Genomic DNA, 23592 nt, shown 5'->3' with positions numbered 1-23592 from the left:
GGGGTCTCTTAACCATTCTTGGCACCCTGAACTAACTACAGTTCCCAGAATTATTTGGGGGTCACATCAGGGCCCTAGGCTGGAGGTCCCCTCTCTCTGCCCAGTGGAGCTGGCCAAGTCAGCCTGGCAGCATCTGTCCAGCTGTCCCCGCGCTGCCACGTTCAGCTGGCAGAGATCCTGGCATTTCTCCTCCCTCAGTGCCAAGAAATGGGCCTAGCCTTCACGTCAACATTCTTCACCCCCACCCCGGGGGAGAAAACTGCAAACTCATCTCAAACGCTTCTTTTCTCCTTGGCTCAAAACCCCTGGCACTGTGTGAGTTATGCAGAGGGAGGGAGATAGATCTGGAAGGCGGTGGGTGGAGGGTTGGCCAAGACAGGCGGGTCTTATTTAGGCCTCATACGGAGGGTCGTGTTAGGTCCCATCTGTATAGGGTTGCCATATTTTGAAAATCCAGAAACAAAAGTCATTCAACTTTTTGTGTGTGCAAAAAAACCAAACTTTTAAAGCTATTTTTTAAGGAAATCTGCCCAGAAATCAACACTTCCGACATGGGCTGCCATACAACCTGGAATATTTTTTACTGATTTTGAGAAATTCCGCTTGGACGCTATTTTTGATGGACGAATCCTGGACGTATGGCAGCCCTATTTAAAGGGGTATTATACTTTCCCCAGGACGTGGGTGGCACTGTGGGTTAAACCACAGAGCCTAGGACTTGCCGATCGGAAGGTTGGTGGTTCGAATCCCTGCGACGGGGTGAGCTCCTGCCAGCCTAGCAGTTCGAAAGCACGTCAAAGTGCAAGTAGATAAATAGGTACCACTCCGGCAGGAAGGTAAACGGTGTTTCTGTGCGCTGCTCTGGTTCACCAGAAGCAGCTTAGTCCTGCTGGCCACATGACCCGGAAGCTGTACGCCGGCTCCCTCAGCCAATAAAGCGAAATGAGCGCCGCAACCCTAGAGTCGGCCACGACTAGACATAATGGTCAGGGGTCCCTTTACCTTTTATACTTCCCCCAGTTTCTACATTAAGTAGGCCTAAGGCTCTGTTCTAAGTATGCAGTGCACCCTGGGAACTGTAGCTTGTAAAAGGTGCTGAGGGTTATTAGGAGACAGTGATTCTCCTCACAGAATGGCTGTTCCCAGAATTCCCTGGGAAGAGAGACTGATTCTTAAACCACTCTTGGATTTGTAGCTCTGTGAGTCCTCTCTCCTGTTGCGGGTTCCTCGATCATCATCATCATCATCATCATCATCATCATTATTCCTAATCCACTTTTAAAACCATCATTATTCCTAATCCACTTTTAAGGCCATCACTGTCCCTTCTGGAGCAAGTTTCAGAGTCCATCTCTGTGCTGCACGAAGAAGCACTTTCTTTTATCCGTCCAGAATCTGTCCAACATTCAGCTTCATGAATTAATGTCCACGAATTTTAGTATTATAAGAGACAGAGAAAAACTATTCTCTAAGCTTTTCTTACTGACAGACGGTTGCTCCTGGGTCACCCACTCCTGAAATGGACAACAAACCAGTTGATCTGGGTTGCAAATACTTTTTTATTCTTAAGGAACCTGTTTGGAGAGAGAGAGAGAGAGAGAGAGAGAGGGAGGGAGAGAGAGATGTGCTTTCGTGAACTTGCAAGCCGTATCTCACACACACACACACACACACACACACACACACACCGATCTGGCCTGTCATGTCCTCATCATTCATTCTTGCTAGTGTGAGCATGTCACTAATTGCTTGCGTGCCCGGCTGCCCTCCTTTTTCTTCAAGGTATTCAGCAAAAAGAGAGTGAATCTGATTTGAATGGTGTTCAAGAAGAAACAGCAGAGATAGAGAGGGCCAATCCAGCCAGGGTTATCGAGAGGTAGCGCAGCATAGTGGTCCCAGCAATAAGATTTGGGACGCAGGTCTGTTTAGATGGGGAGGCCCACCTGGCAAAAGGAGAATGCATCTAATAGGAATGACAATCCATAGTAAACCACGGAAACATAGAGGGTAAATCTAGCTGGGATTATTGAGAAGGCAGTGTGGTATAGTGGTTAGACTTTGGAGAGGGGGAGTCTATTTGGATAGGGAGGTTTATTTGGCAAAAAGATAATCTTTCTAATAAGGATGACAATCAAGAGGTAACAGCAGAGATAGAAAGAATTATCACTCCAGCTCCAACTTATATCAGCTCCCCCATCCCTGCCGATGGCCAGGGATCCTGGCTGATGTAATTCCCCATTCCTGTTCTAACAGATCTGTCAACAGCTACTGGTTGTGGTGGCTATATGTTGTTATAGGTTTGAAGGGGTCAGTCTGGATGATGCCTCTTGGTCCCTTCCAGGCCTGTGATCCTGTATTTGTGAGGTTAGACTCTATGGCAGGAAACCTGCTGGGCTGGTCAAACCAGTTCCTTTGTTAAAGTACTGGCCTTCATTGCTCAGCAAGATACTCGTCATCAGCATCTTAAAGAGTGAGCTCTGTTGCCATGGAGGCAAATGGGTGGGCCTTTTCTTCACTTCACCTGGCTGGCTGTCACACCATTCTAGGAAGGAGAATGATAGGCCAAAGGGAGGCTGGAGAGGGGGTGGGTTTGATGCTGGCAGTTGGAGAAACAGAGGCATGTCTTGCTCTGGGCTGGACCCCAAAGCCATAGCTGTCAACTTACAGATTTGAAAATAAGGGACCGGCAGCCAAAATAAGGGACCTGCAGCCTCACCTGTTCCAGGCACTCCAGTCTTCCTGTCCTCCTGCAGTCTGGTCAAACTCATGCTGGTAGCTTCGAGGACACTGTCCAACCAACTTTGTAACCAGAATCTGAATCCCATGCACCACAAGGCCTATGCAGCCTCAACTTAAGATGGCTCCCCGGCCTGGCTTTGCACTGCAAAGTTTGCAGCAGCACGTGCAACAAAATGGCGTCCAGCATTCAAAAACCTCCTCAGCTTGCATTAACTAGCCACACACAAGGCATGCAAGCTCCACCCTCCAGTCGTTCTTAGACTTCTTATTGGGTGAGCAACACAGCCAAGCAACAGAGTTGGAGCCTCCCTCCTCCCTGGCCGGCAGGGAGGGAGGGAGAGGAGCTGCTTCCTTTGAAATTTAAGGGACATCATTTAAGGGACATCCATCAATAAGGGACAGCAGCGGGACATGGCGCTGGAATAAGGGACAGTCCCTTCAAATAAGGGACACTTGACAGCTATGCCCAAAGCTATGGCTTGGAGACCTCCCTGGGAACCCAATGGGGAGGCAAGATCTGCTGGCATGTTGGTGCTGTAAGTGTCTCCATCCTACGCTCAGGTTGTGCGTGTGAATAAGACCATACATCCTAAAGCCACCACAGTCTCTGCTGACCATCATTCCAAAGAAAGCAAACTCAGAGTAAGGACTGGAACCTCTGGAGCAGCGGTTCTCAACCTGTGGGTCCCCAGATGTTGTTGGACTACAACTCCCATCATCCCTGAGCTCTGGCCTTGCTAGCTAGGGGTGATGGGAGTTGTAGTCCAACAACATCTGGGGACCCACAGGTTGAGAAAGGCTGCTCTGGAGTCTCCCACCACTTGGAAATTGGGTGCGTGCAACACTGGTGTCAGAAGTGGGAGTCTGTTGCTGCTCAGAGATTAGGATAGATGCAACAGCATAAACAGTCAGTTAGGAGTAACCATAAGGAAGTAAACAATAGGAAAGGCTTGCTGCCTTCGTGCCCTGTCTGTGGGCATCCTCGAGGCATCTGATTGGCAGCAGTAATTGCAGGCCTACGATGCAGCCACATTGCTGAAGCTAAGCAGTTGCGTCAGGCCCCAAGCAAGAGACCTTTCTTTGAACCTCATCAAACTTTATTTAGTCATTGATTTATAATTGATTTATATAACACTTTTTCTTCACGGACCTCAAGGTGGGGCACATGGTTCTCTTCCTCCCTGTTTTATCTTCACAACAACCCTGTGAGGGAAATGAGGCCAAGAGAGACGGTGTTTGGCCCAAGGTCTCCCAGCAAGCTTCATGGCGGAGCGGGGATTCAAACCCTGGTCTCCCAGGTCATAGTCCAAACCTCTAACTACACCATACCGGTTCTTCAACTTTGCCAGGGATGGGCATCTTTTGGCCCAGCAGGACTCCCAACTCCTATCTCCCCCCCACCCATTTAATAACTTTTTATTATTCAAAATTAAAACAAACATATTATCCAGAAACATATCATCCTTATCCCCCCCATTTTTCCTCCCTCCCCTCCCTCCCCCCGACTTCCCTCAGTTCCACTCTTTGATTTCTCTAAAAATGCTATTTCCTGCATGTTACACAGTTGTATAGATCCTCAAACTATTTAGCTGATTATTATTAATAAAAGGTTTTCGAATGTTTATTCAAAGCCAGCCAAGGAGTCCAGTTCGCTTTGTTGCGTCTTCAAATACCCTAATTTTTCGCTCTATAAGACGCACCAGACCATAAGATGCACCTAGTTTTGGGAGGAGGAAAACAAGAAAAAAAATATTCTGAATCCTAGAAGCCAGAACAGCAAGAGGGATCGCTGCGCAGCTAAAGCAGCGATCCCTCTTGCTGTTCTGGCTTCTGGGATAGCTGCGCAGCCTGCATTCGCTCCATAAGACGCACACACACTTCCCCTTACTTTTTAGGAGGGAAAAAGTGAGCCTTATACAGCAAAAAAATACGGTACTTTGTAAAGGGTTTCCATTCATCTTTAAAGTCACAGTTATCCTTGTCCCGTAGCTTGTATGTCAGTTTTGCCAGTTCTGCGTAGTTCATCAATTTTTCTTGCCATGATTCTTTAGTTGGGGTTTCTTCAGTCTTCCATCCAGGACTCCCAACTCCTATCAACCTCAGCCAACAATGGCCAACCGCTGGGGATTGTGGGAGTTGGGAGTCCAGCCGCATGCCCACCCCTCTCCTAGACACACGTCCTAACCATAGCTGTCAAGTGTCCCTTATTTGGCGGGACAGTCCCTTATCCCAGCGCCATGTCCCGCTGCTGTCCCTTATTGATGAGGCTTCATTTGGCTGCTGGCTGGGCTTTCTGCCTTTGGCTCAGAGGGGCTCAGAAGTTGAACATACCTGTGCCCGGAAAATCCCTTATTTTGGCTGCTGATCCCTTATTTTCAAGGCTGCTGGTCCCTTATTTTCAAATCTGTAAGTGACAGCTATGGTCCCAACCAATTAGGGATCACACATTAAATGCACGTAGAGAGGCGCAGAACAGAGATGGAGAGCTTGTGATTCTCCAGTTTTCGCTGCTCAAAACTCCCATCAGCCCCTAGCCAGCGTGGCCAACCGCAAAGTTTCATGGGAGTTGTAGTTCTGCAACACCTGCGGGGCCACAGCTTCACCACCCCCAATCAATAACCCCCTTTTTTGCTTTCCCTGTCCCAGAATTTTGGACGCTGCGTAAAAAAACAAACAAGCGAAAAGCACCCAGGCACCGAATATTTGAGCTTGGCTGCTTGAAAAACCTCAGAGGGTTATTTTTTCTCCCCCACCTTCATTTTATGAAGGAAGAATTGAGAGGTAGCGGTTGTGAGAGACGGCTGTTTTTCGGAGATGGGGCACAATTGGCCTTTGTTATGCCCACGGCCTCTTCTGCTGGGCCACAGCAGGCTAGACAAACAGACTTCTGTGCTTTCTGACCGGTTGCCGACTTCCCTTCATTGGTGCTCGGAGGTGGGGAGGGTCCGGGGGGAGGGTCCAGACCCGGGTACAAGGCAAGTCCCTCTGGCACCCACCTAGCCCAGACCTGCTGCAGCAGCCGCACGCAAGATCCCTCCAGGTTTTAAGTAAGTGGTTTCGATTTAAGGGGATTGGGGAAGGGGCAGCACTGGGCACGGCTTTCCCCTCCTCTCTGCTCTCCCAAGAAAAGGACACATGAAACGGAATGCCTCAGCATCTGGGACTTTTCAGCTTAGAGGCGAGGGGAAAGGGTGGCTTGGCAAAAGTTTACAGAATTACGCATCACGTGGATAACACAGAGAGAGGCTCTTCTCCACAAGAGCAGAACTTGCAGGCAAAGCTGAGTGTTGGGAGATTCAGGACGGTTCACCTGTGGAACTCTCTGCCACAGGAATGCAGTGATGGCCGGCAACTGGAATGGCTTTAAAAGCGGATCGGGCATATACATGGGAATAGAAGGCTATTCATAGCTACTAGCCACATGGGTTACGCTCTGCCTCTGTGGCCAGAGGGGAGAGGGCTGTTGTGGGTTTGTCGCTGGGAGATACGGTTGGCACCTGCGAGGACAGGGCTAGAGAGGGGCTGGGGGTCTGACCCAACAGGGTCTTCTTATGCTGGTCTATCTAGATCAATATTCCCTCTGTCCCCACAGACAGGCAGCTGCATTCAAGGGTTTCAGACAGGCAGCACTGCCAATAAGTCAAGTTAAGATGCTAGTCCTCATTGTTCTGAATAAAAAGCTGTGTTGATAAGGAAAACAGGAAAATGCCTTATACGGCACCAGGTCATTTGTTCGTTTGTCTTAGCATTTGCTACACTTGAATGTCAGGGTTTCAGGTGAGAGACAAGACCTGGGACCTTCTGGGTACAAAGGAGGTGCTTTTCCACTGTGTGACGGCCCTCCCTTAAAGGGCAGCTGAAACGGTCCAGATGTTTGGAGCACCTATCAGGAAAAGGCAAACACATTTGGTGGGTTAGTTTGGGGGTGGGGGCAGCTGGGTGATGGAGGGGATAGGATGGAAAGTTGATATTATTATTTTTATTTTCTCTCTCTCTCTGCTGGAATGTCGGCACTGCCCAGGGAACGACTGGGAGCCAGCACGTTTAGGAGAGACCATTCAAAGCACTGCAGATCTGCACTGTGCGGTTGTGAATCTATGGAACTCACTGCTGCAGGGTTTTTAATTGATTTATTTTTGTGGATTTTATTACATGGTTTTATGATTGTGCTGTTTTCTCTGTGACATAAATGCAGTAATAGTACTTGTAATTTAATAATAATAATAATAATAATAATAATAATAATAATAATAATATTTAGTAGTATTTTCTGATAGCTGCTGTGGGGGTACTGCCTTGCACAAAACAGCTGCAGCATTTGAAAGAGTGAAAATGGCATTCCCGCCCCCCATTGGCTGCCCCCCAACAGGGAAAAGGGACCCACATCACGGACCACTGTGCTTTCTCGCAGAGAGAAGCTCTTTGCACCTCTTCTCTGTCCAGAATGGGAAGATTGAATCCTGGCATGTTTAAGAGGGTGCTTTCGGTGTATGAGAATGAGCCAGTGCAAACAGGAACTGAGCTGGAAGAGCAAACCACCCCTGGAGTTTGAAAGAGATATTTTGTGGGCACCATTAGAGGGGCTGGAGAGCACACTGGCACCTGTGGGCACCTAGTCCCCAAACCAGCTTGACTCTGTGCCCATGCCTTTCCCCTGGCTGGTGATTAGGTGGTGGTGGTGGTTACTCAGTTTGGCAAGCAAAAGGCACTCTGCACCTGCCCAGAGGCGTTTCCTAGATGCAAGCCAGAGTTAAAGGAAGCCCTAATTTTCTCTGATTCAGGTCATCTACCCGCGGGTGAATGGGTCTCTCTGAAAAGGGCTGTGGCACTTAATGCCTAGGCAGGGTAACTGTCGGCTACCCCAGAATTGGGACCGTCCTCCTTCACTCCAGATCATTAACAAATTGAATAATCCAAGCGCTAGACCAATGTGGCTTCTCTGAGCAAGGAGCGTCTCCCATGATCCCTTCAACGCGCTGAGCTGGCAGTCACCATGGCTGCATGTGTTATGTTGACTTGGCTTCGCCATCTGCACCCATGACTCATCTCTGACCCAGAAAATCCTGCAAGCGTGGATGTGTCAACCACGTCACATATTAGAGAATAAAAGCAAATGTTCTTCCTCGTAAGTTTGGAGCAGGGGTGGAGAGCCTGCAGCCCTCCAGATGTTGCTGCACTCCCAACCCCTGGCAGCCAGCATGCCCAATGGTCAGAGATGATGGGAATCATAGGATCATAGAATTTTAGACCCCGAGGAACATCTAGTGCATAGCTGTCAACGTTTCCCTTTATTTAAGGGAAATTCCGTTATTCTGAAAAGGATTCCTCGCAAGAAAAGTGAAAGGTTGACAGCTATGATCCAGTGGCGTAGTGTGGGGGATGCAGGGGGGGCCGGCCGCACCGGGTGCAACATCTGGGGGTTAAGGTTAGGGGGCGCAAATCCACGGGTAAGGGGGCGCAAATCCACGGGTTAGGGGGCGCAAATTACTTGCCTTGCCCCGGGTGCTGACAGCCCACGCTACGCCACTGCTGTAATCTAGTTCAACCTCCTGAAATGCAGGAATATGCAGCTGTCCCGTCCCGGGATCGAACCTGCAACCTTGGCGTCATCCAAACCTGGTCCTTGCGTTTGAGAATTGCTTTGTGCCCATTGTCCCTTTGCAAGGGGCGAGGGAGGGAGAATGAGATGGCTCCCCCCTCCCATTAGATGCCCTGCCCACCACCCCTCCGGCTTCGGTAGTTATCAGCCGCCACCAAATGGTAGAATCATAGAATCTTAGAGTTGGAAGGGGCCCCGGGTCATCTAGTCCAACCCGCTGCAATGCCGGAATCTCAGATAATAATAATAATAATAATAATAATAATAATAATAATAATAATAATAATTTATTTATACCCCGCCCATATATCCAACTCTACCATTCTATGATTCTATGAACAGTTGAAAGGCTGGCCCATGGCGCATTCGCTCTGCCGAACAGCAAGTGACGTTGGTCTCCCTCCTTGACTTGCTTGTCGATTGATGGTGATGTTTTAGCAAGGAACGCTGGCACCCTTAACACAGGCGGCAGTGACCAGGGATGGGGCGGCCTCTAAATCCACCCCTGGATTTGAGACACTGCTCTTCTTGTGTTTCGACATCAGATCCAGCTCCCTCCGTTCCGACCCACCCCGTGTTCTTGCAAACATCTCGCTCGTTCCACTGCTTCCCCCCCGCCCCGGTTCCTGTGCACACACAGAGAGAGATGCTTTTCCAAAATCCCACGGGCAAAGGAAGGGGCGAGGCTCAGCACCGCTGGTGCTACTGGACCAAGGAACTGAATGAGTTCTCTGTCTTGGCAGAGGGAGAAAAAAGACAGTTGTAAACAGCTCCCCTTCTCCCCCTTCCCAACCCTCCGTTCCCAACCCCTTCCTGTTCAGAAAGTACCAGAACCGGCTCTGCTATTCAATAAAGTGACACATTTGCCTCAGGTGGCAAAGGATGGGGGGACGGCCCCCACCTAACGTCCCTAAACCAGCTTGCTTTGTAACCCTCCACGCTACCCTGTGGCCTGGAGGTATGGTGAGGGATAATGTCCCACTGCTGGTCTAGAAATAAGACGAAACTGCTGATCTGGTCAGATTTTGTACATGGCATTTTTTTGGGGGGGAGGCAATTTTTCCTTTGCCTCAGGGAGCAAAATGGCTTGGGTACGATGAGCCACTAGCAATGTAAGAAGGCGTATTTTCCCGTCCCACCCTGTGTTTGTCTCATGCAGTTAGTCCTCTGCCCAAAACTGTGCTGTTTGTATTGCTGTCGTACGTAAGTTACTGAATTAATTTTATTTATTTATCTATATTTACCGTATTTTTCGCTCTATAACACGCACCTGACCATAACACGCACATAGTTTTTAGAGGAGGAAAATCCGTAGGCATGCCACCCGTAGGCATTCCCTCCATAACACGCACAGACATTTCCCCTTACTTTTTAGGAGGAAAAAAGTGAGTGTTATGGTGCAAAAAATACGGTATATTACATTTGTATACTGCCCTTCATGCGAGGATAACAAGGCAGTTCACAGTATATAAACACAAAAATACATCACATAAATGCAAAGGAAGCACAGGGGGAAATAATCAAGTATCGCTTGCAGACTGAGAGCAGAAAATTATAGCAAAGGACTGATCATATTCGCCAGACTGGTTTGTATTCTGGACAGGGGACAAGGGACCAAGCACTAGCAATTTCTGATCCCCATTTTGGTCAGAATTCTCTGACTTCCCTATGAGCCGCTAAGGAGGTACAAATCTGTAAGTCGGTTTCCCATCTCTCCAATTTTAAATTCAGCTCTTCACCTTTCTGCAGAAATTTGCATAGTTTAACCTTCCTGCGGATAGGTTGACCAGGAGGGTACAGCGCACAGTTACTCCACGTTGACCAAACACAACAAGCTTCCGATTTTCGAAATCAAGCCTATGGAAGGATGATATCCTAGACGCTGTGTTGTTGGAAAACGACACCTTTCTAGAAAGCTTATACTGCAGTGAAGAGCTCTGGGTTTTCTCCTCCCCACCATTAATAATTAGTTCAGACAATATATTATGGCAGCTTTTGAGGGGTCAACAAGATAGATATCAATAGGCCTTTCTGGGACAACTAGGTCCTACTCAGAGTAAACCCACCGATGGGTCTTCTCAGAAGTCCGCTCACCTCTTTCATGGTGGGAGGCATTGCGGCCAGGAAACCATGCCTCAATGGTTGTCCAGCTTAGGGGTGGAGGTACTCTACCTCACCCCTACGTCATGGCCGGCCATGTTGTGGCCTGTTTGAACCCAAATACTTCGTGTCCGTGTGTTTCATTGTTCTCCTGGGAACTTTGTGGCTCGGGTGCCTAGGCACATAATAGGACTTTCCTGGGTACCCCCATGTACAGTGGTGCCCCGCAAGACGAATGCCTCGCAAGACGGAAAACTCGCCAGACGAAAGAGTTTTCCGTTTTGGAGGTGCTTCGCAAAACGAATTTCCTATGGGCTTGCTTCGCAAGACGACAATGTCTTGCAAGTTCCTGCTGGGTTTTTTTCCTCCCCCCCCCCTTTTTCTAAGCCGCTAAGCCGCTTATCAGCTGATCCGATCAGCAGATAAGCCGCTAAAAGCCGCTAATAGCGCTAATCCGCTAATCCGCCAATGGGCTTGCTTCGCAAGACGAAAAAACCGCTAGACGAAGAGAATCACAGAACGGATTCTTTTCGTCTTGCGAGGCACCACTGTAAGTTATAGCTCTCCATGAGTGGACTGTACATTAAGGTTGCCATATTTCAAAAAGTAAAAATCCAGATGGACCCAAATGTTGTTGAGCTTTTTTTTTTTTCAAGATCTCCATAAAAAAGTATGCGTTTTAGCTATTTTTTAAGGAAATTCACCTGGCCCAGGAGTTGCCAGTTGCTGGTAAAGAGAATGTCAGCAATGGCCAGAGAGCTATAATTCTCAGAGTGGTTTAGCAATCAACCCCTCTTCCTAGGGAACTCTGAAAATGTTAGTTCTGTGAAGGGAAGCAGGGCCACCTACTAACGCTCAGCACCCGTAACAAACAAAAGCTCCCAGGATTATTATTATTTGGAGGGAGGGATATGACTGTTGAAGTGGTATAGGTAAAGGTAAAGGGACCCCGGACCGATAGGTCCAGTCGCAGATGACTCTGGGGTTGCGGCGCTCATCTCCCTTAACCGGGTCATGTGGCCAGCATGACTAAGCAGCTTCTGGCGAACCAGAGCAGCGCACGCAAACACCGTTTACCTTCCCACCGGAGTGGTACCTATTTATCTACTTGCACTTTGATGTGCTTTCGAACTGCTAGGTTGGCAGGAGCAGGGACCGAGCAATGGGATTCGAACCGCCGACCTTCCGATCGGCAAGTCCTAGGCTCTGTGGTTTAGACCACAGCGCCACCCGCATCCCTTGAAGTGGTATAATCCTCTGTTAAATGCACGGTGCGCAGTGTGACCGTGATGTGCCGCCGTGCCCCGATACCACAGGAATGACTGTGCTTTTCTTTAAAAAACCGAAACCTTTTACATGTATTTCATAAAAGAAAATAAATCAAGGGCCATGCGTAAGGCTGGGTGGAAGTGGGAACATTCCAGAACGTCGTTCCATTCTGGAAAAATGACAAGGCTCCATTGCACAGCGCCGCAGTGCAATTACACAATTACACAACTGTTTGGGGACAGGAAGCAAGAGAGAAATATTAGACCGTGGAGGAATTCGGAGAGCGATGGAATGCTGGCAGGTCTCTAGAGCATCTCTGGTGCACGCCTTAAGCTCTTGCAAAATCAGCTGCAGTTCTCAGTGGCAAAGGCCTGGGAAGCAGTAGAGTTAACAGCATACATTGCCCACTAGTGGCCGATGACCGGTACTTTAATGCAAAGCTGGGCCAAACATTTCATGACCTTTCTGGTAGAATTTGATGTGCTTCTTCTTTTTTTAATTATTAAGGCCCTTGTCTACTCATCGAAGGCCATTTTGTAGGCTATTCGTGGAATATCCTCCACATTCTCTGTGTGCGTGTTGGTGGTGCCTGCCATTTCCCCTCACCATTGCCAGTGCATTGTGGGGGAATACAAAATGGCGGCCGGCTTGCCAACTCAGAAGCAGAACCAACCGAGGTGTGTTCATGTTGGCAATCTGGAAGTTGCCCTTGGTTTCATGCTCTGGCTAGTCATTGTTCGAAATGGCATGCAAGCAACCGTATCAATCACTACCCAGTGATTCACTATGTTGACTGTAACATATCCGTGTGGAGAGGCAAGCCAAGAGTAGACCCAACTCCCACACTCTGTCAATGTTGTTGTTGTTGTTGTTGTTGTTTCATTGCATTAATAAGCTATGTTTCTGCCGAGGCACCCAAGGTGGTTTACAATTTTAAAGTACTAAGACAAATCATATAACATGTAAAATTGGGGGGGGGGGGCTTTACAATCTGACTGGAGCAAACCCTGATGTTGTCAGACCCGCCAAGTGCCCCTGTTTTCCAGGGACGGTCCTGGATTTACAGAATCTGTCCCAGTTTCTGATTTCTTAACCCTGCAATGCCCCACTTTTTATTAGGACGTCCCTATTTTCATCAGAGAAATGTTGGAGAGTACAGAGTTATGTGACCCCCCCTGAATAGATAAATAACTATACAACCCTTAGAAGACGTCTGAAGGCAGCCCTGTAAAGGGAAGGTTTATTTAATGTTTCATGTTTTATTATGTTTTATATATGTTGGAAGCCACCCAGCGTGGCTGAGGCAAACCAGTAGGATGGGTGCTGTATAATAACAACAACAAGTAATACTACTACTATGGAATTGGACATCCCTATTTTCATTGGAGAAATGTTGGAGGGTGTGTGTGTGTTTTGTGCCTGACTGCTTCACATTCTCCTTCGCCAGACCAGAGAAGTAAAATCTTGGCTGCCAGAATAGCCTGACGGCGATGTCATGAGTCCCAACTGCTTTATAAGGCGATGGGGCGGGATGGGGTGGGGGGCAAAGAGAGACAGTAGCAAATGCAGCCCCACCAAACAAAGGGGCTTTTGCGTGTAATGGTACCACGAACTCGGAGGCAAACAGAGAAAGCCAAGATGAGGCAGATTTGCAGAAAGCAGAACGGAACATATCGCCACATGTGGTGGCCGTGTATCTTTTACACAAATATAGTGGAAGGTGATCATTAGAATAACAGCAACAGTATTGAAATATGAAGTTCCCTTAGGATTGATAGGGCAGAACTATATGTCACCTATCCTAAAGAAATAACCTAAGGAACAGGCCTCCTATCTGCAAATACCTGTAAGAATGTTAATGGCTCAAAACTGGAAAGTTCCATTACTCCCTTCGTGGAAAGAATTTCCTAAGAAACTTTGGGATTTGGCTGTAATAGGAAGAATAACACCTAAGAGTGAAAACTGCAAGCGACTCTAGAAATAAATCATGGGGAAGCAGGTTGCCCCTTAATACAATATTGTATTAAGAAAATAATGACCTTCCATAAATGCTAATTCAAGCAGTTTTTGTCTTTCTCTTTTTAGAAAAAAATGTTGTTTTACGTTGCCGTATTTTATTGCAGTATATTAAGGATGTGAAGGCTTTTTTTCTTGAGCAGATTTGTTGATTATTTTTAATGATTGTCAAATGATTATATCTATTTAAAATAAACTAGCACTTGGGGACCTGCTAATATAGAGGATGGTGAGCAGAGTGATTGTAGAGTCTGAAACACCGTAGAGAGCCTGGGTGGAAAAGAAGGTGCATGTGAAACTTTGTGCGGCAATAGAAACTTTACAATTCAGCCTTGCAGGAACCTGTATAATGCAGTGGTCAAGAGAGATGTGGACTCAAAAAGGTTGAAAACCTCTGATATAATGCAAAGAGACTCAGACCTCACCCCTCAATAAGAGTCTCGCTGAGTCTTCTCTGCAAATCTGATTTGACTCCTACCAGGCTGCTAGAACCAAGGGCAGAGGTTGTCTGTGTGTCCACCAGCACCTCTTATGACAGCCATTTTGAGTTATGCCACGCTCCTGTGGCATCCATTTTGTGACATGCCACATCCATGCAGACACCATTTTGTGAGCGGCACCCACAACAATAGCTCGGAATATTAAAATGGTACCCTCTATCCCGAAAACCTGGACTGGGGCAGGAACTAGGAAACTCAAGGAGGCTAAAATATCATCACTATTATGAATAATAATCATCATTAACAATAAAAGCAGGAAAGCACATGAGGCCACCAACTTGCTGACGCCTGGGACTGGTCAGTGTCTGGATGGACAGGAACAATATGGTTTCTGACATGGAGTAAAAAGCAGGATATAAATGCAAGCAAACAAATAAATGAAATCAATACATATGATAGGCTATTACACAGCTACTCCTGTGCCTTCAAATTAGACTACTGTACGGAATATTGTAGGGACGCGGGTAGCGCTGTGGGTTAAACCACAGAGCCTAGGACTTGCCGATCAGAAGGTTGGCGGTTCGAATCCCCGTGACGGGGTGAGCTCCCGTTGCTCGGTCCCTGCTCCTGCCAACCTAGCAGTTCGAAAGCACGTCAAAGTGCAAGTAGATAAATAGGTAGATAAATAGATGAGCTCCGCAACCCCAGAGTCGGCCACGACTGGACCTAATGGTCAGGGGTCCCTTTACCTTTACCTTACTGAATATTGTGTTTTGTTTTCTCTCTTGTATACACAATGCTTGGCTCATGGGCTGGCGTAGGTTGGGTTTTGAATGTCTTATGTGATTTTTCAGTTTTGTTGTTCTGTATGGGACAATGACAATAAAGATTATCGTATTGTAGGTAATTATTCCCCCCACTGCAAGTTCCCAAACCCTGTTGTTGGTCAGGCTCCGTCCCCAGTGCGGCCATGTTGAGCCTAGCTCTGCCTCCATGAGCCGCCATTTTGCACCAGGCCCCCCCACCCCAACAAAGTTGATCCCGCAACTCTGAAGCCTTCCCACGCTTTGCTAAAAAAATGTGCCCAGCCCTGCCTTTCGCCACACCCCTGGGGTGCCCTCGACATTTCCCCACACGGCAGCCGACTGAGAACCGCAGCCCCGCCTGCCCTGAGCTGACTTTGCCCCGTGTGTGCCCGGGGTGGCATGAAACATCGTGACTTATGCCTGAGAACAAGGATGCCAAATCCAGCTCTGGAGGAGGAAAAGGCACAATTAACACGTTGCATGATTAATGCTCTCCCCCTTGCATCATTAATGCCAGGACGGTTTATTCTTGCCACAAGCTCCAGGTCTTGTAACCGGACCCGAGGCGTGTGGGTGGGTTGTGGTTTTTTTGTTTTTTGTTTATTTCCAGTTGGGCTTTGCTCCAGGCCCGGAATCCGGTTTCGGGTCTCCTCCGTTTCCGCGGCAACCATTGAAGGCAGCGCGTTTTCATTCAACAAGGGCCCTTTCTCATCCCTGCGTAACCCAGAGTCAGGTGGGCCCGGATCCGTCACCCGAGCGGCCTCCTCTGACAGCACCCTTTGTCCGATAGGAAGCTGGCAGAGACACCCGATCGCGGGCCCTCCTTATCGAGAGGATGGGTTACAGGTCCCCGGACAATGCCACCGTTACGGCAGAAACCATACTCGCGGTATTAATAGACCGGGCGCTGAGCAAAAAAAAAAACCCCTCTCAGGAGTCAGGCCTGGCCAACGTGCCGCTGCCGAGATTTCGCAGGATGATTTCGGTCTGATGCCGGCCTGCCCAAATATCCTGGGTTTTTTTGGGGGGGTTCTTCTTTGACCATTGGGTCACTGCCATGGCTTCTTACTTCCAGGGTGACCCTGGCTGTCAGCTTCCTCCTCCTGCTTAGTCTCAGGGTTGCCCCTGGTAGAACTCAGCAGGGAGGAAGAGAAAGGATGGGACCGTTGGCTCTCTGGCGCCACCTACTGCTGGGCTCCCTGCCTTCTGCCCTACCAGTTCTAACAGCCACCACTTGAGCTCTTAGGACAGGACACTGGTCTAGATGGGCCTGATTCAGCACGGCTTTTCAATGCTCTTATTGAACTCAGAGTTCGGAGTAAACATGGATAGGATCAGGACCGGCGGTAGTGACCGGCTTCCAACTGTTAACGGAGAAATCTGAGGGCTCCCTGGGACAAAAAACCAACCAACCAAGGACACCACCCAGGAATACCAGAGCAAAACAGCAGCCAGTAGACTTGGTCTTTATTGAAGACTGTCGCGACAGGACTCCCACCTGCCACCAGGCGGAGCAAGATGGAAGCCCCGTACAAAAGAGAACCCAAATTTTTATTAGCTGCTAATCCCCATGTTAAAGGTAAAGGGACCCCTAACCGTTATGTCCAGTCGCGGATGACTCTGGGGTTGCGGCGCTCATCTCGCTTTATTGGCCAAGGGAGCCGGAGTACACCTTCCGGGTCATGTGGCCAGCATGACTAAGCCGCTTCTGGCGAACCAGAGCAGCGCACGGAAACACTGTTTACCTTCCCGCCGGAGCGGTACCTATTTATCTACTTGCACTTTGACGTGCTTTTTAACTGCTAGGTTGGCAGGAGCAGGGACCAAGCAACGGGAGCTCACCCTGTCGCAGGGATTCGAACTGCAGACCTTCTGAGTGGCAAGCCCTAGGCTCTGTGGTTTAACTCACAGCGCCACCCGCATCCCTAATCCCCATGTTACACCTCCCCCCCAAACTACATCATTAATACATCATGGTTACATCGTGAAAGGGGAGGTCTGGTGGCAGTAATCTGAGCATTCTGGACCCTGCCCCATGGTTCCCCTTGCCCTCCACCATACACCTATCAAGTGAAACAAAAGAGATATTTACATTTCCCTGTTTCCCAGCCAAGTTAATCCCACCCTTTTGTCTTCATCTGGGTTTGTTATTTCTGGAATGGCTACCTGTCTGGCACTCAGGTATCAGGAAGCCAGGAATTATCACTCAGGCAGAGGGGCTGCTGAGTAGCTGAGCTCACATGTCTATATGAATTTCTGAAGTTTTCCCAGCGAGTCAGTACATAGATACATTTGTCAGTGAATTGTTACATTTGGTATTGTGCAGCAGAGGCCCTTTGAATAGATAGATAGGAAGAAACTGTGACAAAGTGTTTTGTGGGGACAAATCACAAAAGTGTGCTGATTTTGGTAGTGGGATGCATGTGCATGATATCTGCTGGAGGGGCAACCCCCCCCCCAACCTATACATAAAGGTAAAAGGTTAAGGGACCCCTGACCATTAGGTCCAGTCCAGTAGGTCCAGCCGACTGGGGTTGTGACGCTCATTTCACTTTATTGGCCGAGGGAGCTGGCGTACAGCTTCCGGGTCATGTGGCCAGCATAACTAAGCTGCTTCTGGTGAACCAAAGCAGCGCACGGAAACGCCGTTTACCTTCCCGCCCGAGCAGTACCTATTTATCTACTTGCACTTTGACGTGCTTTTACTGTGGGTTAAACCACAGAGCCTAGGACTTGCCGATCGGAAGGTCGGCGGTTCGAAACCCTGTGACGGGGTGAGCTCCCGTTGCTTGGTCCCAGCTCCTGCCAACCTATACATAAATTCCTACAATACTACAGCAGGTGCTAAGACCCCAGGTGGGCCCACCAGCAGCTGCCCCTAGGACACATTGGGTGGTTGGGTCTATGAGCTGCCATTTCAGTTTCCCAGAATGCCCCCAAGTGGCCCTGGGGCATTGTGGGCCATTAAAACGCCAGGTCCTGACCTTGCTTTTACACCACTGGTTCCCAGTGAGCCCTTCAGGGCTCCCCAGGTGGGGAACCGCCCCTGCCTAGGCTTGAGCTGATAGTCTGAGTGGAGGAAGAGAAGTACCCTGACTCCTGCGCCCTTGAACATTTGGGCGCCACATAGCAGGAGTCTTCCTTTTCGAGCTTTCAATGTATCCCACAGGACAAGTGCGCTCTTTGATCGGGCCAAGGAGCAAACAAATATAGCGGGCGATGGAGGGAGAAGAACTTCCAGCAGCGGTCAAGTAAAACAGAGAAATACAACTGTGAAAACAAGGCCAAAGATTTGCTTTGCTATGTTGACCACGGTGGTTGCAGAACCCCAGCCTTTTTCCACTTGTGGGTTTTTGGGGCTCGCACAGGGCAGATTTTATTCGCTAGCCTTTTGGGGGGAGCGACACAGTTCCCCATCAAAAAGCGTGAGGGTTCTCTGGATCGCGTATTCGGGAGGGAGTAAAAAGAAGAAGAAAAGGAGTCCTGTTTGCACAGGATGAGAATTTTTCCACTGTATTCAGTCATTCCCCGGGCTTAGTGGCTCTATCTGGGTGTGGTGGAGAGAATCCTGCCTAATCCTGCACCCACCCTGCCCCTTTAAATTTGGACACTGCCTGCCCGGTGAGCTCCCAGCCAGATTGTCCAGCTGCCGGTATCGGTTTCTTCCTCTGGGGGAGGGCGTTGGGATCGTATTTAAAGCCACTGACCAGCTATTTTGGACTCGCTTTGTCAGAGGCAGCTGCGACACACAGAACTGAGGACAGAAAGAGAGGTGAGGGTGATGGTTTGGGGGTTGCGCCCGCACAGGTGAGGGTGGGAGGCAGGTGTGGTGGAAGCACAGGTGAGGGTGGGAGGCAGGTGTGGTGGGAGCAAGCGAGGGCAAGGGTTTTCGAAGCCAGGAACAGGTGGCCCCAGCATTTAAGCTACTGTAAAACTGAAAATGCAAGAGTCTTCTTGTGCCATTTAGTTGATTGTAGTTATACCCCCCTCGAGGAGTTGAGGATGGCCAATGCAGTCTCCCCTATCTACCTTTATATCTTCCCAACAAGCCTGCAGTGATAGTTACACTGACCAAGAGTGACTGGCCCAAAGCCAACGAGTTGGCAGGGGGATTTGAACCAGGATTTATCCAGCCCTAGTCCAACACACCAATCTCCACAGAGCTGTAGGAGCATGCCTGCTCTTTCCCTGTTGCTGTACTTTATGCCTGGGACTCCTGTCCAGAATGCCAACATGGCGGCGGAGCCTCTCTCTCTTACTTTGGACCTCTCTTCCTTGATTCAAAACTCCTGAAAGGTAGCCTGGGAATACAGGTGGGAAATTATCTGTGTACACACCATACGTTTAAAGCGTATTCCCTGCCCACCCCCACCTCCCAAGAATCCTGGAGACTGTACTTTGCCCTTCACCGAGCTACAACTCTCAGCGCCCTTAAACTACAGTTCCCAGGACTGGGGGACGTCATGTGCTTTAAGCATGCTTCAAATCTACGGTGTATTTCTGACTACAGAAAGGGGTCGTCGGGAGGTTTGGGAGAGGTAAAAGGAAGTACTTCTTCGTGCGGTGCAGTTAAACTACGGAACTCGCTGCCACAGGAGGCAGCGATGGCCGCAGCGAGTTGCATGGCTTTAAGAGAGGACTGGATAAATTTGTTGAGGATAAGGCCACTGATGGCTACGCTCTGCATCCAGACAGAGGCAGCAAATCTTCTGGATACCAGTGGCTGGAAACCATAGGAAGGGAGAGGGCTCTTGTGTTCGAATCCTGCTTGAGAGCTTCCAACTGTAGCAGGAACCCCCCACCCCAATCATTCAGTTTGTACAAACTTCACACACTCACACTCACACACTACATATGCCACACTTCTGTTATAAATTCATAGAAAAATCAACCATACATCGGATTTGCACTGTTCCATTTTTGTTTTACTCCATATGACAAGGACTATCAAGGGGGGGTGTGGCTTGGTTCTGGTCAGCCATAATCCCTTCACCATCCCAGCACATCCACAGGAGCCCTGCCCAGTTGCTATGCCAACCCTGATGGTCCTAGACAGAAGACCATCAAGATCACAAAAAACTTGCATATGGGAGTGGATTCAGCATGGACTGAAACAAAGGACAATGATCAGATCTTCCCTCTGGGGGCAGGAAACTGCCAACTCCCCTTTGTCTCCTGGAAGTGACACATGGGGAGGGGGAAAGGAAGAACCAGCCAGGTGACAGGACACTCAGGTTACCACCACAACTCCTCCCTCAACCCCTCCTTTCTGTAATGTATGCATGATGTCAACCCCTTCTTTCTGTAATGTATGCATGATGTTTCTGGGGGTGGGCTTGACCTAGAGGATGGGAATTTCAAAAGTTTTTATAAGGTTTTGCACACCATCTTTCTGGGTCTTTCCTCTCTCCTGCGAGTGAGGGGAACACCCTGTTGCAACAGTTCAATAAAGGCCAAGCCTACAGGCTGCTGTTTTGCTCCAAGTTATCCTGGTTGGTGTCTTTGTTTTTGTCCAAGGGAGCCCTCGGATTTTTCCAGTAACACTATTATGGCATCTGCTTGGCCACTGTGAGAAACAGGACTAGATGGGCCATTGGCCTGACCCAGAAGGCTCCTGGTCTTATAGCATGGGGTAGGTGGGTTTTCCCACCTTGTGTGACATTTCTGGGCTGTGTGTTAATGGCTGCATGCATGCACCCAGGGAGTTAGATGGTCAACCTGCATTCCTCCACAGGGTCAATTCTTTTATCGGACTTCTCTCCTCCTCCTCCACCACCACCGCAGAAATGACGTCGCAGCTGGAGAGCGCAATGGACGGCCTCATCTCCGTCTTCCACAGCTACTCGGGCAAGGAGGGTGACAAATACAAGCTGAGCAAGAAGGAGCTGAAGGATCTGCTGCAGAACGAGCTCGGCTGCTTCCTGGAGGTATGGAAAGTTTTAATGGGGAAACGGAATGGAGTAATCCCCGAGGAGGGCAAGCCTGACTGGCCGGCACAGCGATACCGGACCTCTCCGCAGCACACAAATCCGGCATTGGGTGGATTTAAACAGAGGGATGATGCACAACTTCGTCTGCCGTCATTCGTGCATGCCTTTCTTGGGTTCTGTTCGCATTGCATGTCAATGCAAACTGGTTTACTTATAAAGGATAGTTCTATCAGTGCTTCTTTGTCAATACAGTGAAATAGATCTTCCATGTTCAAGGGTAGTTTGCTGCAGAAAACCAGGTGTTTGAACAGCACCAGGAACTTTCTGCTAGTCCTGTTAAATATTTTGGAATGCTGTTTGTCTGCTATGCATTCGGACACATCTTACAGTAATGTAACCAAATTTTGAATGGGGTTTCCTGAGATCAAGGAGGTTTTCTGCCTGTGTTTGGCTATAACTGGGTGCCATTTTGAATCAAGATGGATTGCTGAATCCTTCAAAGCAGTGCTCATTCTAACCAAATTTTGTGTGATGGTTCCAGAGATCAAAAGAAGGTTTTTCTTCTATGTTTGGATGCAGCCGGGAGCCATTTTGATTCAAGACGGCAGGCTGAACCTTTCGAAAATGTACCGATTTTAGCCACTGTTTTCAAAACCGCTCTCATCTTTTTGGTTCCCGGGAATTCCCAACCATTGCTGTGTACTGGACTGGTAGCATACAATCTCCCTGCATACGTAAAGATGTTAGGAAGTCAAAGCACAGCTCCCATTGGATGATGTGTAGAGCAGCATCACAATCCTGGATTTGCAGGAAGTCAGAGCAGGATAGGGGAGTGGGAGAGAAGGCAGGTTCTTAAATGGTTTCTAAACAACAGCAGAGTAAAGCAGAGAGGGAGAGATACAGGGGAGCTGTGAGAACAGGGAGTGGGTTAGATGGAGCTGTGAATACATGGGGCAGGGAGTGAGTGGGGTTGGCGAGCAATGCAAACAGTAGTAAAATGACACAATTGTAAAAAATGAACCCCTTCTCTCCTGTGTTGCAGGCCCAGAAGGACACAGAAGCAGTGGACAAGATCATGCATGACTTGGATGAGAACGGCGATGGGGAGGTCGATTTCCAGGAATTTGTGGTCCTGGTGGCAGCCCTCACTGTGGCTTGCAACAACTTCTTCTGGGAGAACTCCTGAGGGGCTTGAAGCCCTGGCGAGCCACGGAAGCAGCTGCTTTGCCAAGTCTGGCATGGCACCCCTCTTGCCGTCTCCTTCCCGGTCTCCCTCCTAGCCTCCTTGGCTTCTCCCTCCAGCCTGGAGGAAAGAGAGCACCTTTCAGTGCCATGTAATCGCTCGCCAGACAATGCTGCTTATTAAAAGCCATCCCCCACCCAACCCTTTGCTGGTGGTCTGGTCTGCTTTTCTTGCAGGGGAAAGTGGGGAGGAGCAGATTTGGGGATGGGCCAACTACCTCCGGTTCCAGGATTGGGACCTTTCACGGGCTTCCTACTCAGCTATCCACGCAAGGGCTGAAACTAAAAAACAGAAAAATTCAATTTCACTTCTACCGCTGGCGGCACCAACTAATGCGGCCAGTGTTGTTAAAATAAATACGCCCACGAATGTCAGTAGCCTGCCATTAATTTTACTGGCCTGCAAAAATATTTTGCTTAGAAGCCCACTCTTCAACCAGCATGGAAATGTTGGCTACAAGCCTTGTATGGTTTTTTTCTTTTTACCAGTAGATTGAGCAATATGTTTCTGCTGTGCTGGTCTGCATAATTTGTGTGTGTGTGTGTGTGTGTGTGTGTGTGTGGTCGTGGAGGAAGGTCATGTGTATGTGACTAACATAACAGAGTAAACCAGTATCTCTGTGACCTTAGTCACTGAAAATAAAGATATGGTTTCATTGGTGATTAACAACATCCTTCCAGGATACAGAACAAATTTATCCAAACTGCTCTTTGATGCATTAAAAATCATCTAAAAAGGTGTCCCGATTAATATATATAGGGTACTTTTTTGTTACTCAAAATAGATTAAACTTTGTTGCAGCTCTAACTTTACTATAAACAAAACAAAACCAGAGAAATGTTCACTGCAGCAAGGGATTGCCTGACTCATGTATTGCACCCAAGATTTTTCAGCACCTTCCATCTTCAAAGCTGCAATCCTACCCAATTTCCCAAAAAGGTGAAGTCCCAATCTATTCAATGGGAATGAATTCTGAACAGACTTGTACAAGATAGCGCTGTGAGGCTACAATGCACACTGTGGAATTAATCTCATTAAATTCAGTGAGATTTACTTCTGAGGAAACCTGGATAGGACCTGCAGGAAGTGAAGAAAACCTTGATCTGGGAGTGGACGAGCATCTCTCTGACTGTAGAGGACTGCCACCTTGTGGTCAACCAATAAATACAACCAATAAATGATACATCTTGATCCTATGCATTTTTACTCATAAACGTTTCAGAAAAGAACAACCCAAATGATCAAGGAGTTAAAGCAACTCCTCTACTAGGAAAGATGACATTTAATAATAATAATAATAAAAATTTTTATTTATATCCCGCCCTCCCCAGCCAAAGCCGGGCTCAGGGCGGCTAACAACAATCAAATAATCAAACAATCAAATAATCTAACATTCTAAAACATTTCATTATAACAATTAATTAAAATCAAATTAATGGCAACCGTTAAG

General features: G+C 48.4%; 1 protein-coding gene across 2 annotated transcripts; it reads left to right on the top strand.

Moving 5' to 3' along the window:
- The first annotated feature begins 5636 nt into the window (after positions 1 to 5636).
- S100A1 (S100 calcium binding protein A1) lies at positions 5637 to 22283 on the top strand. Of its 2 annotated transcripts, none has more exons than XM_082202673.1 (3): positions 5637 to 5786; positions 20704 to 20896; positions 21942 to 22283. In XM_082202673.1, the coding sequence occupies exons 2-3, from the start codon at positions 20756 to 20758 to the stop codon at positions 22083 to 22085; spliced, it is 285 nt and encodes a 94-aa protein (XP_082058799.1). In that variant the 5' UTR covers positions 5637 to 5786; positions 20704 to 20755; the 3' UTR covers positions 22086 to 22283. The 2 variants fall into 2 exon arrangements, with proteins under 2 accessions (XP_082058799.1, XP_082058800.1); XM_082202674.1 differs by lacking the exon at positions 5637 to 5786 and adding an exon at positions 18608 to 18741.
- The last annotated feature ends 1309 nt before the right edge of the window (positions 22284 to 23592 follow it).

This window comes from Podarcis vaucheri, assembly GCF_965113315.1.
Source record: "Podarcis vaucheri genome assembly, chromosome: 16".
Lineage (NCBI taxonomy): Eukaryota > Metazoa > Chordata > Lepidosauria > Squamata > Lacertidae > Podarcis > Podarcis vaucheri.
Note: the sequence above shows the minus strand (reverse complement) of the source record. Positions and strands in the feature narration are given on the sequence as shown.

Coding starts and splice junctions, on each gene's coding strand:
- S100A1 (XM_082202673.1), top strand. CDS start 20,756: ATGACGTCGCAGCTGGAGAGCGCAATGGACGGCCTCATCTCCGTCTTC. Junction 20,897..21,941: donor AGCTCGGCTGCTTCCTGGAG/GTATGGAAAGTT, acceptor CCTGTGTTGCAG/GCCCAGAAGGACACAGAAGC.